Source organism: Augochlora pura, chromosome 10 (assembly GCF_028453695.1).
Source record: "Augochlora pura isolate Apur16 chromosome 10, APUR_v2.2.1, whole genome shotgun sequence".
Lineage (NCBI taxonomy): Eukaryota > Metazoa > Arthropoda > Insecta > Hymenoptera > Halictidae > Augochlora > Augochlora pura.
The window spans coordinates 15,743,312-15,760,377 of record NC_135781.1 but is presented as its reverse complement, the minus strand read 5'-3'; the positions used below and the strand labels follow the sequence as shown (position 1 = coordinate 15,760,377).

Here is a 17,066-nt window from a genome sequence, read left to right as displayed (position 1 = left end):
TATCTGCTCGTATCTCAATATAATTGCAACAGTGATATTTAGTCGATAACTTAACAAAACTATATTATTAACTATATTAGAATCAAATCAGAAGTATTTAAATGTCAGTAAAAATCTAAAAGTTACTTTAAGTAATTATTTAAAAAAATCTATATTTAAAAAGAACTTAACGTAATGATATGTATATATTTCTAAATTACATATAATAAAAAATAGAAGCATATAAATATATCATTTTATTATGTTCTTTTTAAGCATATAATTTGATTCAGCTACAATTCTATCAATTATTATAAACTCCAAGTGACTTTTACATTTATACCGATATGTAAACAAAAACTAAAAGAGGAACTACATTTATATTTCTATGTTAGAAATAATAGAATACTAGACAGCATCTTAATAATAACGTAACAGTTAATTTAAAATTGATAATTCTGCGTACCATGCTATGCCGAAATTATTTTGGAACCGAAATTTGCTAAAATCAACATCCTACAACCGTGGTAGTCAATCATAATAATGTTCTCCCAAAAATTAGATCAATTCAAACATCCTCGTTTGGATAAGACGCGCGCTAACAATGGCATGTTGGATGGAACGCGAGACCGCGCGATAAGAAGTGATCGTTTAGAGTGATTCGATCGTTCTTGGCGAGACGGTCGTCGCGCGATCGCTCCCGGCTAATTTAAGTTTCCGTTCGACCGAGCCCGGTAACGATCGGATCCCCTGTTTAACGCCGAGACGAGACGAGCCAGGCCGAGCCGAGCCGCATCGTAAACGCATTCCCGTCACGGAATCTTCAGGAAACGTTCAGCCATGCCCACCGACTTTAGCAAAAGATTGGGTAGCCCTGAGGCGAGGGACGCAAAACGCGGCTCGTATTCGGGAGACTCCAGGGACGGGCGCTCCTTGTCCCCTGAAAAGGGACGCCTCCACGAAGACAACAAGGGGTCGGGGACAGCCGGAGGATTCGAGTACGGCCGGTCAGATTCGAGGCACGGCAGACAGTCGCCTGGGTCCCCGGGATCGTCGCCCGAACCAGAAGACACCTCAACTTCTGGCGACGAAGGTACTTCCGCTCGGATCCTTTGCACGATTCGTGTGCGAGCTTAATGCATGTTAGATGGTACCCTTTTTCCAGCGACGTGTTCTCACTTTGCGAGTGTATCTCTTGAGATAGCGAGGCGAACAACGATAAAACTTCTCTCTCTCTCTTTGCAAATTGAATGTCGACTGAGAATCAGGGTTTAAAGCACATTTCCGGATATCTCGGATTTAATACTGTACTTGTAATAGTTACTGTGATCTTTCAAATTTATTATTTACAATGGAAGTAAAAAAGAAATTGCAGTGTTTTGTTCAATCGAATGAAAATATCAAAGTGAACTTATATGGCGTCAATTTTTTCTTAAACAGTGGCTCTCCGTAGAAGTCGCAACGAGATTAAGAAGTTATAGTGTTGATTAGCACAAGAATATCAAACGACTCAATTTAAAATGGGGAGATCTGATTCGGTTGGCCGGATATTAAGAATGATTTATGCAATATAGGGTTTTATGTATGCCATCGAAAGATTCATCAGAACAGCTAGGTTGCAATGATATATTCTATTTCAGTGTTTTTTGAAATGGAATTGAGGACGACTGTTTAAACGCTTAAATGTCTGGAATTCTGTAGTGTATCTTTCTTTCGTAAATTTGGTTCAATCGGCCACTGTCTGCAGAAATATGCGTGCATGTGATACTAATTCACTTTTGATCGAAATGTGTTATAAACCCTTACTCTTAGACAATATTCAATTGTACGCTTTATTTCGTGAATAGTGTTGACTCGGTCACGAAGTAAATTGCAAAACTGTTAACATTATATACTGGACACAATTGACGTTACACGGTGATATTACTAGGTAACAGATATTGCAGATATACATATAATTAGTACGCCCACGATTAAGCAAGTGTTACGGCATTTTAAATGAAGAACATATAATGAAGAAGTTATTCGTGATCGATTAAAGGTGACAGCAAAGACGAATGAATATTTTGAAGATTATTTTTCAACTTTGCACACACCTGCAATTTCCCATCAAATTTGCGTATATAATATCTCTTACGATGTTTTTCATAGCCACTTTAAGCCGTTACAATGTTACATATTACGTTGAGTCGAAATTACTCGGCCCAGTGACTGCAGAAAAATGCATCTCGCGTCTCGCACGAGGAAATTATATTGACCCCGAAGTCTCCCCTGCAATTTGACGCACTGTACAAGAAGACTATATCGCATATAATGTGCGGCTTCGTATCAGCAACTACGGTAATAACATTGTTCTTTTTTCAACTTTAACGACGTACGAGAGATTCTTAATTAAAAGAAACTCACTGCACGTCGAATATTCAATTCAGAGTGTTACCGGGGAACCTGTTGGGTGTCCCGATGAATAATTCATTGTTCTGTTTTAACATCCACCGGTAATTAATAGGTTTCGTTTGCCGACCAAGGGAATGAATTTCAGCCCGAGCAATTACGCAGAATTATTTTCAGAATTTTGTACGCTGCAAATGCGCGCAGCCAAGCAATAATTAAGCGATTGTATCACGGTTTACGCGTACACCGGTGAGCCAGGACGTTGATCGAACTTGAACGGTGCGCCGAAACGAGAAGCCGACAATGTCGCGGTAAAATGTACGCGCCTCTTTCTGCGTGGTTAATTATGTTACGTAAGCAATAAGTTTGATCGATTTTGGAATAAAATTCGCTAGGGCGATCGCTTGCAAAGTGGCCCAAATGGGTTCGGTAACGCAATTTCTTCCGCGGCAAACAGAATTGATTTTTTCTTGCAGCCGAAGGAACTAATTGCGAGCCTAACTGCGAGCCCTAACTGCATCAGGAAAATGTAGGGAACTTATGTGAACCGATTCGCTGCATCTCCGTGTTTCCCCACGGCCTCGTAATTAACGAGGAAAATTGGATTTATCCGGTCGCGGCAGTTGATAATAGTTCGATGGCGGTAAATTATGGTAAGCGAGAGGCAGGAGAGGCGCGCTTTCGAAGTTGCCAGGGCCGGTCGCGGATTTTTGCTAAATCTCGGCGGGACAGCGCGAATCGTTCCATTTCCGTCGAATAATAGTTAGGCAGCGATAGTGGTTAGGAGGGCCGCTGGCAAAAACTTGGCAGTGTCTGCGACCAGACTGTTTGCTCTCCGCGCGTACTCTCGAGCTCGGCGCGAGTACCCGTGCTCGAAAAACCGGACGGTAACTCGACGGGAACACGTAGTCCCGGAGTTTGCCTACGTTTCCGGAGTTTTCCTTGGCTCCGAAGTAGTGTAACGCGGTCAAACACGGCCAAGCTTTTACTCTATTAACGCAGTTTTCGACGGACCGCACCGTGCGCAACCAACTCATGACGGGACACGGAAGTCTCGCTGTCATGCACTGACACTTGTCTTACTGTCCTCGGGTACAGCGAACTTCCTTGAACATAACGCGCGGCACACCCAGCTTTTGCACCGCTGTTTGTTCCACCAAAACACCAGGGCTTCCAGTCAAGTGAACACCTAGCGATGAAAAATCGATTGGAGCTGGCTGGAAGTCTAGTTAATTGGTGACTTTTGTTTAAGGACCTTTATAGGATCGTTATATGATCTTTTATGAAGGGTATCTCAATGGTGGTGTATTGAAACTCGCTATTTTATTCACTACTCGCCACACTTATCCAGTATTTATTATGTTCGTAATTGCAAATTTTCTATACATCCAACATCTTAAGAAGCACGTCTTACCTCGTTACGCAAAGTGTAAGGGGAATTACAAACGATAGAAAGTGAAAAAGATATATAGTACAAAAGGTACAGAGAATATAGAACATAAATTAAGTGGCAATAATAATAATAATGGTAATAATAATAAACTAAATTCATGAGTTGCAATCTTTTGGAAGAATAATGTATGAAGAAGCGTCGATTTGTAATGGTAATTAAAGAATAAGTCTGTGTCCGTGTGAACAGCAAAAGTCGCGTTTGCAGGTGATACGATTGTTGTTGGAATAAATTCTGGTATTTTTCAAAGCACAAGTGTTTCTAGGATTCATTCGAATAAGTGGATTTCACTCGGCGAATTGTCTGGTGATACAATTGCGTTCGGAAGCAGGCGAGCAGAGCGTTAAGTGAACGAGCTAGATCACGGGCAGTTAACTTTTTATCAACTTTGTGGTGCCCTTTGGTGTCTCCTCGGCGGATTCGTTTGCGAAAGAACAGCGCGATTTACCGCTACAGCGAGCGATCCCCGAAGTTCCTTCTAGCAGCGCGGCGCCTTCTTTGTTAGACTTCCAACGACTTTCGTCCCCTTTATCGAGCTTTCCAGGGGAATCGTTCGAGCGGGTCTCTCTGTCTCCCTTGCCCTCGCCCCCTCGGGTATTCGTCGCTTCGTTCCTAGGAACGAATGCGAAAAATTTCGTTCGACAAAAGGACCGGCTAGAAGACTGGTCGTCGGCTGAAATACTCCGGAGCCGCGAGTGAATCCATTATCGGCCTCCTTCAGCATCCACTGTTTGCGCGTATGCGCCTCTATACGTGACCGACTCGCGGCAAATTAGTACCCTAAATAACACCCGGAATCCCCGCTGTCGCAGAAACGTTTCGCCTTTTATGTCCTAAAAGCACTTTAAAGTAACACTTCCTTCTGAAATGCCACTGCAAACCCGAGCATACTTCGCTTTGTGGCGTATTTAATTGAGTTTTATTTAGGCTTTCGTATCCTGACTCTCCCTGGCAACTAAATGTCAAGTGCGTGCTGTAATTGAAATTGAAAAGACTTCGGATTGTAACAAAAAATGGCTATTAAGTCGAGGTCGATAAGTGACCGAAGACTTGAATTAAATAACGCGTAGTTTCGAGGTCAGATTTAACTCAAGACACAATTTTATATCACACGAATTTACACCACGATTGTGATAAAAAGCGTATGCACTCAGCAAATGCGAAATGGCCGCAATAAAGGTGGCAGTAAAAAGCGAAGGGTTAAAAAACACATTATCTGTTCAACCTCTCGCCTTACGATTCGCGTCGCGCTTATCAGAGATATTTTATCGCTAACAATTTGCCGTAGGAAAATGGAGTTTTATGTTCACTGCTGAGTATACATTTACTCTAAAGGGCAAATATTGATAAGATGAAGATAGCATAGCCTCGTTCACCCATTCGATCTAGGAGGAAAAGATGAGAATTTTCACCTGAAAATACAAGAACGAGTTCAAGTTTATTGAAATATTTATAAAGTCCTCTATTTATTGAGAACAATTCTATAATCCATACTGCATTGTTGCAATCAACATTCTGATTGTAGAACGCTTTCTCTCCGAATAATGAAACACACTTGGAATATTCATAGCACAGGTAATCGATATAATTCCATTTCGACCGGAAAGAAAAATTAAACTTCGTATTCATTAAATTCAGTTTGAAGACTTCGCCGCGAGCCTGGCTCGATACTCTAAGGCGAGGAGTTTAAAGTAGGCCACGTCCACGGCAGCGAGTTAACTTTTTTACTGCGCGTCTATTGTTCGAGATTTTTAATTCTCGCGTGCAACTGTCTCGAGTCGAACATCTGAGGTTTCAGTGGGCTTTTCTGGCTCGAAACGGCCGAAGAACTGCAGTTTCGTCGCCATTAGCGAACGATATAAAATATCAGCAGAACCTTCCTCGTTCTTTCATAACTAGTCTACCAAAGTCTCAAAAAATATTTACCCAGATGACCTACCAGTTGTGCAAACAAGCGACTGCACTTTAACGGCGTGTGCAATGAAGTTAGTCGCGCAGATTGTGAACTAGCACAGTTCATCAGTTTGACCATAGAAACTACGCGGCATTTCGAAGATCGTCCAAAGTTCACAGATGCATCGTCGCAGTGCCCTCCGATGACTTCGATCATTCACCGAATTACTTATAAAGGTTCCAAGGACTTCTGCGATCGATTGAAAAAGATATTAAAATCTAAGAACCGAGAGGTAGCTCTTCGCGGCAGCCTTTTTACAGATAAGCACTCGGCTCTTTGTTGCGGCGTGTTCTATCTATTGTCTTGAGAGATCAAAAGCGAAGCCGTTAATTCCTTCGCCGGTTTCCAGTGACCCAGTACTGCCTCCAGCCCGCAGCTAACCCCAGCTTCGAAACCATCGTCGTGCTTTTCCGCCTAGAGTGCGCGCAGGCTGACGATACAAATCATTTTCGGCATGACGTTTAACTCGATCAGGCCAGATAGAGTCGGAATTGGGCCGCGGCTTTTAGCTTTCGGCTTCCGAACGTTTTCGAGCCGTGCACCGCTGTGAAATTTTCTGCCGCACCATCGATACTTGTTTGGCCCAATTTCACGGAGATATACACGAAAAGTCGCGAATCAACCGACGAAACGCGAACTTCGCGATCCTCTCTTTTCTCCGTAGACGCTGTAACCTTTTACCCGAGACCTTTCCTACCGTCTGACTCCATCTCCATTCGGGAAGCTCGAGTTCCTCTGCGATCGTGCTTGCAAAGCAGAGTTTGGCATTATTCAAATTGTTTCGAATCAATATTTATCTCAGATAATTATCCAAATGAGTACTGTTTTAGTTCGAATTATTTATTATTCGTCATAAATTGTTCCATCTATTTATTCGAATATATTATTCCAGTTTATAGAATATTTAACAATACATTTATTATTTATTATTAACGTTGCAAGAATATTTATCTAAGATAATTATCCGAAAGAATACTTTCTAGTCGAATATTTTATACGAACAACAATTATTCATTATTTGCCGTAAATTATTCTATCTATTCAACTACATTATTCTCATTTATATAATACTTAATATTAAAGTTATTAATATTAACACAGCAAGAATATTTATCTAGAACAAGTATCCGAATAAATACTTTTTAGTCGAATATTTTATTCGATCGCATATTTATTCTATGGTGTCGAATGAAATTTCATTCCTTATTTTTTATCTGTCGTTCGAGTAAAATTTTACCGAACTTCGACGCAAACCAGGATCATTTCTTTATCCCGAAAATTTCTGCAAACATTTACGTGGAAGCGGAATTTTTTGACGGCGAACAATTCTTTTTCATCGCCGTTCGTTATCCCTTATCGATTTTGGCTCGTAATCTCGACGGGGATTATGCGGAAGCAAGCGATACGCGCGTGCTAAGCACGATCAATAGTACTGTGCACGATGCCGCACCGAGATTGCAATACCATGGTTTTGTGATTGTTCGAATTTGAATCGTTTTTAGCGCTATACTTGCAGGAAACACCAAGTTTTGTCCGATCAGTTTTGTTCAGAAACATTCTACTTGTTTACTCTTCGAACCGTTTCTTGCAGAACTTTTCCTTGAATCTCTTGATCTGTTGTCCGCGACACGATGAAAACGCGAGCAATTGTTTGCGTAGTCTGTTGAAATCCTGATAAATCTGGACAAACTTATTCGATTTAGTCGTTCATCCCTCGTTTATTCAATTTAGCTTGTCTGCTACATTCCTATTGGAGCAGTGAAAAAAATATCATTATATAAAAGATACTGGTAGTGTTTCAAGTTTAACGCATTTAGATGTCAAGTTGATGAGTAATAGTTGAACCCTTGAGAATAATTATGAAAAAAAAGTTTACTCTTCGCATTATTTTGTTATATCGATTATCGGGTCTTAAGTGTATTTTACTTGTTAAGTAATAAGGAAACTAAAGTACACTTTTCCACGTACCGTAATTTATCTTGAACAGGCTATATTTTGTAGAAATCCTTCGGATAATTTTTTAACGGAAGAACATTTTTCCACGACGTCGATAGTATTAAAATTGTTGAACATAATAATTTGTTAAAGAACGCATAAATAATGACAGATGCCAATAAAAATATCCGCGTTAAATGATATTTTGCATATGAATTCCATAAAATCTGTTTGCCAGAAATATCATCGTTTCTCCAAATAAAATACGAAAATGTTACTAACGAATATTCGTAGGAATTCATACTATACAGTATAATCTCGATTACTGAACGTCCCATATGAAAATTATCTATTATGCAATTGTTAAATGGATAATCGAGGTTCTATTACAAAATGAATATCGTACAACAGAAAAATATGAAACGTACACTGGTTATTTTTATTTATTACACTGTTAAAACCTTGCACAGGTTGTCAGCGAAAAAGTAGTATACAACACGTAACTACAGTAAATTCCAACGTTATCTTAACCCTCTATAGACCGTGTAACTTTGAGGCCACATGACAATGTATCAACATTTTATTAAATAATTTTTGTTTTATTTACAAGATGATGTATACGTTTTAATTATATAAGGTCTCTGAAACAACCAATAACAATATTGATGGTTGACAGTTTCATCAACCTGAAATATTGAAGTAAACGTTTTGCAATTTGTCTGCAGTTAGAAGCCAAAGGAAAAAATTCGGTCCATAGAGGGTTAAGATACTGTAAATTACACGTACAAATTCATGTTTCTCATAAATTTGAAGAGTGCCACTGAAAAGGTTTAAAGAAAATTACTCATTATTTACGGGAAATAGTAACATTTTTCTAACAAAGTATTCGAAAAGAGTTTCTTTACCATTATGAAAAGCATACCGAATTTCATTTTCGAAATGATATCTCGTCGTACCGAAACCGAGATAATCAATTTTCAGCGAATCCAATAAAACCGAAACGCCGTCGTCAGCGATAGCATGCTTAGAAAGCGGCTTCGTTTGTTTTTCCAACAAATCCCGCGAGCCGTGGCCCGTGTGATACATAATCACGGCGTGGATTACGTGCGGAAGCAGCAGTGCGGGATGAGACGATCCCTCGGATAGCAGGGTTGGAACGGGACCGACCTCCGCGAAGCAGTTTCAGGCCGAGCAGCGATCTTCTTAGTTGATCAGCGTAATTGTTTCGAAAGAGAGTCGTCGAGGCGACGCCGTCGTCGGTGTGCACAGAGTCGCGGCGAACGGGAGGGTAGAAGAGGGTATTCAGCACGCCTCGCCGACACGTCGTTACAACTGGAGATAGGGTGGGTGTAACGGTTGTGGTCGCATTAAGGATTTGCATGAATATTCTTAAACTCTTGTGTCGCGTAAGAAACGTTCAAGTTTTAATAGATTATTCAATACCTTACATTTTAACGTCTATTTTGCAATAGAGTAACAAAATCGTTCAACTATTATTGCAGGATAGAAATGGTAAAGCTCACATTTTCTACCATTCGTTGACTCTTATACAATACTTATGGCCATGTTTAGTATCATTTTTGGTACTAAAACATTTCTCGCCTCAATAACTAAATGTGTTACAAATTTGCAATAAAGAAGTGTATAAGTAATTAAAAGTCAGTATAATTTTTAATACGTAGTATAAGTGTTTCTATATTTTTCTTTGTGGTATTTGAAAGCTTGGCGTTATTACATTTAATGATAATATAAAGGTAGTTTTATTTTACTCCCGTCTTTTTATTTCTTTTGCGTTATCTTTATTTACTTTTCTTGTTTCTTTCATTCGTCGTATTTTCCGTCTCTTTCAATTTACTTCTTTTTGCTTTCAATTTACGTCTCTTCATTTCTTCTGCTTTCTCTTATTTTATCTGTTTTACTATTAATTTAATTTGGGTTGCATTTTCTATTTCCAGTAATTTCTCTCTTTTTCTCTTGTTGACGTTATGTTGAAGTTATATAGATTGTGTTATCACATGTTTCGTACGTTTAGATAGTACATGAGAAATTCACTTACCTCTTCATGTTTTTCTAAGGAAAGTACACAATTTTAAAGGATCTCTACTAAAAACACTACGTGCTGTAAAAAAGATGAATTTTTATGAAGTTTACGTAACCATTAGAAACAATAGTTTTAAACAATAACATATCAGTTAGTACTCTAAACCATCGCACAACATATGGATCTTTACATTATATTAATCGAATGATCGTTTACACAACTAATACGCGGATATAGATATAATTGAGTAATCTCTATCGAGATTTCTAAAATCTTCTAAAATCGTCATTGTACAATAGTTATTTCAATTAATCATTACAAGCGATAATATTTTCTTTTGCACAACTTTTCTTCTGTTTTTCCCTAACTTCTCCTATGTTAGAGTATTTTTCCATGAAAATAAATCAGGACATCTCGGATATGCTTTCGAAAATTTAATCTTGTGTTACTGGAAAAAAGAGAATTGGAATTAATATTCCACATTGTCGTTTATTTTCTATAGTCTTCCATAATTCTGTTTAAACAAAATTTCGAATATTAATTAAAAGGGTTTGCAAGAGAAATCTCCAATGACATCTTTTGGTTGAAACAAGTGTAAAAATATGTACATAGAAAATCGCGCAATGTTAAAGTAGAAAATATAAATAATAATACAGCTGGCTAGAAACGATGCACTGGCCACAACCAGTACATCTACCCTGTCTTGCAGCGGAGCCAGCAACGCTGGTTATAGAGGCCTGTGAGTTATGGGCGTTGCCAGGTTGTTCGGCTGGGTAATGCGGTCTCGCAATGCGGTACAGCGGCCGCTGCCTACGATTTGCGTCGTTTAACGAACCCGCTTCCTACCGCGAAACCCTATCGATCGCGGATCCATCATAAATCCGACAAAATGTACTGGAACGCTAACGCTAACGCCGGGGCCGGGGCCGGCTGGCAGCGTCCACCCAAAGCTCGTCCAAGTCGACGCGCGAATCTTGTTTGCTCGCGACGGAACAAGCACTTTCGCGGAGTCCTCGGCCCTGGGCCCCTTTGTCTTTTGCGATGCAAATCCGCATAATGTATCCGCTGAATATGTATCGAATATTTCGACGGGCCGCGCGCGACCAGCTCCTTTCTGTCTCCTCGACAGCTTTTTTTTTCGAGCGAGGGTGATTCCGTGCTGCTGCACTCCAGCTCGTCGCTCGCAAAATATGGATGCAGCGGCTCGCCTTTGTGCCGTCTCGTTTCGCCGAAGTTTCACGGACGCGAATTAATATCGCGGCCACCGTCGAAAAAGATCGCTCCATGCCCCGGAGACATTTAGCCGAATCGCAATCACCGGAAGGGGCGAGTACTGTGCGATCGTAGCTAGCTATTGTCTGCTTAGAGATCCTATACTGTTGATAGACGACGTTCTAAGGGAGCGTGGCGCTTGCTGCTCTTAGAGTTGCTAATTGGGGCGTGTATCGGAATAATTATCGTGGGAGTTCGGTATCTCGTGTCCTTGATTATCTTAGATCAGCGAGAAGGTGGGCGTAACTTGTTTGGAACATTTGTGTACGCTTCTGAGAACTCCGATTCTTGAAAGTGTTTGGAAATGGACGTAACTGAACCTAGGATATTTGTTTCTGTCTGAAGCATGCTGCTACGAGGATTGGTGTAGATAAGGAAAGGAGATAAAATTTAACAAATGAAACAATTTTTACTAAAAGTTTCAACTACGTTCTAATAGTCTTTCGTTTGAATTGTACATTGATATAGTAGATAATATTAACAGTATTGATATCAATTGCATAATATCCATGTGCAGATTTGTTCAAGAATGAAACCTTTGTCGAATTACATGCACGAATAAGTTTAATAAAAAAAAATTTATCATTTAACACTAGACGTACTCTAACATTTTCAATTTTAATTCTTTACACTCCACGCTGTTTTAATTCGAAATTTAAAACACTTTCTGACAAGCACTACTTCCAATGTACATTTTTATTAGGACATACATATGTATGAAATTGCTACGTACAGTACTTGCAATTTTCACAATTTTTTTAATATAATCGAATTCGATACCGTCAAAGTTATTTTAAAATGTGATGTAGCAATTTTCAGTGGTGTCTCATTGTTGTTACTTTAGCGCAAAGGGTTAAAACTGTTGGCTTTATAGAAAATAAATTTTTAGTTTTAAATTTATAGTAAATAAATTTTTTGGAAGTATGTTACTTGTAAATTATATTTGTTAAGCATGTTTTCGTATCGGAAAAGAATATATATATATAAGTATTGAAATATGTATTTTCAAAAATGAATTCCATAAAGTGGTGAGGTACTGATAGCAGAAAATATAGAACGCTAAAAAGTTCGTCTTTAGCCCCGAAAATTAGTAGATTTATACCAAATAGCGGCGTGAGTGTTAGCATAACAGCCCCATATTTTTGGAAGACGGCGTGTTTGAGCACATATAACAAACAGCGTCCTCCGCAAACAATTCCCACCAGCCGATCTCCGATTCCCAGCTTATCGGAGTCGAACATCGTAGCCAATGGAATCCAGGATATCTCTGGATACAGCAGAGGGTACAGATATCAGGTCCGTGCTTTCACAGACTCTCTGGAAATTCTATCGAAGTTTCGTCGTCCTTGGTTGAGGGTGGGATTATGATCGATTGCCTGCTCGCGACGCGTGGAGAGCTTTCTCGAGAAAATTTTCTTCGAACGGAACTCTTGGAAGTGTATTTGCACTGTGTGTCCTTCCGACCGTGTTTACGCAAGGTGTATTTCCTCTGTCCAGTTTCTCTCGTGGCTGGCCGCGCGAAAAAAATAAAAAGCCTCTCGATGATCTGAGAATGATCTAATCGCATTCAGGTTCTCTGCGCGCCGATTACGCTTTCTTTGGGTTCCCCATGAAATTTGTTACGAACGCTATGAAAAGTCTACTTGGAAATTCACTAGCTCCAATCGATATATTAATCGAATTATTAAACGATTGAAAATATGAAAAATATTTGGTATAATAAACTTTAAAGTTGACTTCCTCAAAAACGCAACTCTGGATCAGAAAATGTTATCTCATATATTTTTCTTATTGTTTCACGTAGAATTAACCTCTTCTTGGTTATACTATGAATTCCTGCGCACATTTTATTACAAATTTTAAATATTTAAGTAAAATTCAAATAGTACAGAAATACGGAAGCAAGTACTTTATACATTAAGATTTAATGCATCGTGAATAAAATATATATTTTTTATATTCTATAACTTAAAGATATCTGTCAGTAATGTTGCAAATTTATACATGAAAAGATTTCAAATTCGTGATAAAGCATGTTACTGGACAATAAACAAACCATAGTAACTTCCGATTATAATTTCTTATCGGACATTTTGCTTCCTAGTTTTAGATTAACACGGTTTTTACGTATCCACGTAATCCGCTTAACTCATCTCCGTTCAGAAGGAAGTTTTCTTGTTTCAAAGTTCGAAAGGTCCTTTAAATTCATGAATGACAATGCACGTTTTAGAGCTGCATCGAACTTGCTAACAGATTATGCAGGGTAACTGTCGAATCACCTGTTCAATGAATTTTTATGCACTTTTCATTCTACATACAGCTAACATAAATCTACGAAACGTGTTTTTTTTGTTTTTTTTTTTTAACAAAGGAATTGTATTTTATAAAACATGAAGTGTTATTTACGAAAACAATCTCTCTTTTCCAAATATATTCAAACATTAGTTTGTTAATTAGATTTGTGACCAAGATCGATATTATTTATAATACAGATACAAGTATATGCACTTGTTAAAAATTGTAGACTATGGATTTCATGTATTTATTACAAAAATGAAGATTTAAGAACGTTGTTATATTATATACAACAGATCCATAGTCCAGTGATAAGACATACGAATTGCGAAGATAAATTAATGGAATTTTCGCTACTTTTTCTTAATGATACCACCAAAATTGCGTTTTTTAACCCTTTACACTCGAAGCCATTTTTACTGTGATTCTAAAATAACTTTTTTGACATATAGCATTTCCATTTTATATGACAAAATGTTTTTCATGCATATGAAATTGAATCTTGTAAGTAATATAAAATGTAAATATAAAAATTATTTTGGTACGTACCGTAACAATTTTAGTGGTGCCTCAGAGTCACCATTCGAGTGCAAAGGGTTAAACCATGTCGCTTTCGTTGCAACAGTACTTGCTAGAAGGAAAGTTCGCATTAAAAAAGTTCCAAACACATCTCGCGTGCGGCATCTTTTTTCGCGAAGCGAGCATCGACATATTACCTTGATTAACCGCTCTCAGTGTAGTCGACGGAAGTAAATTATTACTAAAAAGCTAATGACATCTCGCGTGAGCTGTCTTCTCACCCTGAAGCGTACATCGACATGTTACCGTGTCTGAACGCACTTAGCATAGCGGACGGAAGTGGCCCTGGCAGAGGTCGTGGCAGCGATTTATCGACGACGGTGCGGGACACACGAACCGGTGTTAACGACCCGGGAGACGTGACGACTGAAAATGATGCTTGAGGGTGCTTTCGGTATCGTTTTTATCAGCCTATCGAGCAGATCGCGACGATTGGAGCAGATGTCGGAACGGCGTGTTCGCCCTCGAAGGAAAGGGAGAAAGATGGGCGACGAGCACGGGGGTCATTTCGAGGGCGGTCCCCGGGCCGATAGAGAGCAATAAGTCGCTATTCTGCGGCGAGGATAGGAATCGCTGACTTCGGTCTGGCTTCTTCTTCTTTTTCCTCTCCTTCTTCTGCGAGCTGGTGGCACTCCCGCGCGGAGCTGAAGCCTTTTCCACCGGGTTTCGTGGCACTCGAGCCGCGAAAGCGCCGAAGCTGCCTCGCGGCTTGCCAACTTGAAACACTCCAGACCTCCTCCTCCTCGGTGTTCCCTTTCGCATACACGATTTGTCTCTCGCGCATCTTCCGCTACCACCACGAGCCGAAGCGGCTCTAAACGATTTTAGGAAAAAGCTACGGCTGTCCCGGACGGTGACAAAGGGCTGCGACCGACCGATATTCGTCGATGACTTCGGCGAAGCTGGGTGCTACGAAAATGTTTGACACTTTTTTTACCGTCATCAGTCATGCTCGAGGGGGAAAACAACCCTCGAGGCTTGCGGTGAGAAGCATTTGTCGCGTGTCTTCGAAACTGGCGGAGTTGGGTACACAATGTTCAGTCTGAAGTTGTGTATTCTTCAGTCCCTGTGATTTCTTTCGCAATTGTATTGGTTAGCACTTCTTTATCCTTGATCCTTGATAATTACTTACAAGAAAAGGAAACTTTATGTTTATTGTTATATATGTACACGAAAGTTTAAGTATCGATGGCAGGAAAAAAAGTTTTCCTGAAATTTTGCAAAAAATTATAATTTTGCTGATGTAACGATATAATACGTTACTAAATCGTATTACTATAATCGTTACTTGTACGTGTTCATGGACTTTCATTTGAATACGTTCGCTACTAGCTTACGACGATCACGATTTCGTACTTTACGTAAAGATCGTCAAATTTTGAATAATATGATTATTCAAAATTGTAATACAGTATAATATTTAGAAAATTTGTAGCTTTTCTTCGACAAGTCTTCGACATTTGTACCATATATTGTAAGTGGATATGAAGTATTTAATACGATAATTATGAATAACCAGTCTGCAGATTTTTATGGAAAATAAAAATTGTCAAAAATAATTGGAAGAAACGTAAGCCAGTTAAAAAAGCTTTTCTTCTTTTAATAATATTAATGAAACCTGTATATTATAAAAATATTTCCAGACTATGCTAATGTCTTTATAGTTTTGTTTTTGGTCTAATCATTTCTGTCAAGAATGCTTAAGATCCGCAATCTATTAATAATATCTATATTTAGTAGACCGTGCGCGAAGCCTTGATCGTAAGGTAATAGCAGCCAGCATAAATGCTGGCGGACGAAAAAGTACGTGTAAATTACTTCCCCTCGAGCCACGTCCTAGCGAAGCTACGTCAGATTCGGTGATTATCGTCGCGGTACATCACGTTACGAGACTGTAGCGGAGAGCTCGCAGCCTCCGCTCGCGTGTCCCGCAATAAATTCCCGCGACAGTTAAAAATGATCGGTGGCTGCCGTGTAATTCCCGAAAGGAACTATTCCGCTCCTGAGATGGAACTCCCTGCTCGATACGTTTATCGAGAAGTGGATCAACCGCCTATTTCCCGAGACAGGCAGAGGAGATTCTCTTCTCGCCTCGACCCGTTCTCGAGCAGATCCTCCACAGATATCGTATTTTTATTTGCCGCTTTCAAGTCCGGCATATTACGCCTATAAGCAAACACCTGGCGAAGGTTACTTCTTTGGGAAGTTGTAGAAAGTTCCGATGGAAATTCTATTTCGACGAAATTTCCTGGACGACTAACTTAACTCACGTTAGAAGGGGAAATATTTCGAAGGAATTAGTTCGACATAGTACACAACGTGGTTCACGTAACTTGTACACCTCTGAAAATTACACAATATGCATTGGCCAATAAATTTTTCAATATAAAAGTTGCGTGGTTTAAAAAGGTAGTATGTAGTGTATTTATTTTTTTTATAGCTGGAGCTGTTCGGGAGATTTGGTCAACTCTTTTTCCTTAAATGGAATACTATATTTTTTATGTAAAAGTATGGAAAAATATCGGTTTATAAAGATAAAAGTATTGACTTTTATTAGCCCTAATAGTTATCGAGTAATTTCGTTCTATTTTCTTAACATTTTCTTTGCGTTATATCAAGTTGGAGATTCAACATTATCTCGGATTTCTGCAGATCAAGGTTAAAAATGCAGGACATGTTGAAAAAATAAAGCGAATTTACTCGTTACTGTTAAGTTAGGCCTAATAAGAATAACCTTCTCATTCGAAATTCGATATTCTTCTACATTCTATAATAATATAAAAAAAAATAGTATTCTATTTAAGAACAAAAAGTTGACCTTCAAATCTCGGGAACTACTGCAGCTATAAAAAAATAAATATACTACGTATTATGCTCTTTTACACCACGCAACTTTTGTATTAAAGAATTCTTTTGACCAATGCATGTTTTGGAAGTTACAGGCGGCGCACAGGTTGCATAGCACTCTGTACAGTTCGATGGAAAAAGAAACTTCTAATGCAACGATAAATTAAACAATTCTCGTTACTTTCTGGTAGCGTAATATGTTATAAAATCTGCACCGTTGATTATGCAGGAAAGTGGATTAGCAAGTGAAATGAAAAATTAGTGGTGTACGAATGCTTCTTCTCTCACTGCACGTAAACTATGTTAATACATCTACCTATACA

At 39.0% G+C, this 17,066-nt stretch overlaps 1 protein-coding gene across 24 annotated transcripts in view; it reads left to right on the top strand.

Annotated features, from left to right (window-relative positions):
* Positions 1–17,066, top strand: part of LOC144476469 (uncharacterized) — a 434,992-nt gene that overhangs the window by 327,606 nt on the left and 90,320 nt on the right. For 6 of the 24 annotated variants that reach the window (XM_078193457.1, XM_078193455.1, XM_078193460.1 and 3 more), the window contains exon 2: positions 807–1,072. The exons of the other annotated variants lie outside the window; for them this stretch is intronic. In XM_078193457.1, coding sequence (XP_078049583.1) covers positions 807–1,072 — 266 coding nt within the window. The remainder of the gene's footprint in view (positions 1–806; positions 1,073–17,066) is intronic. 24 annotated transcript variants of the gene reach the window in all.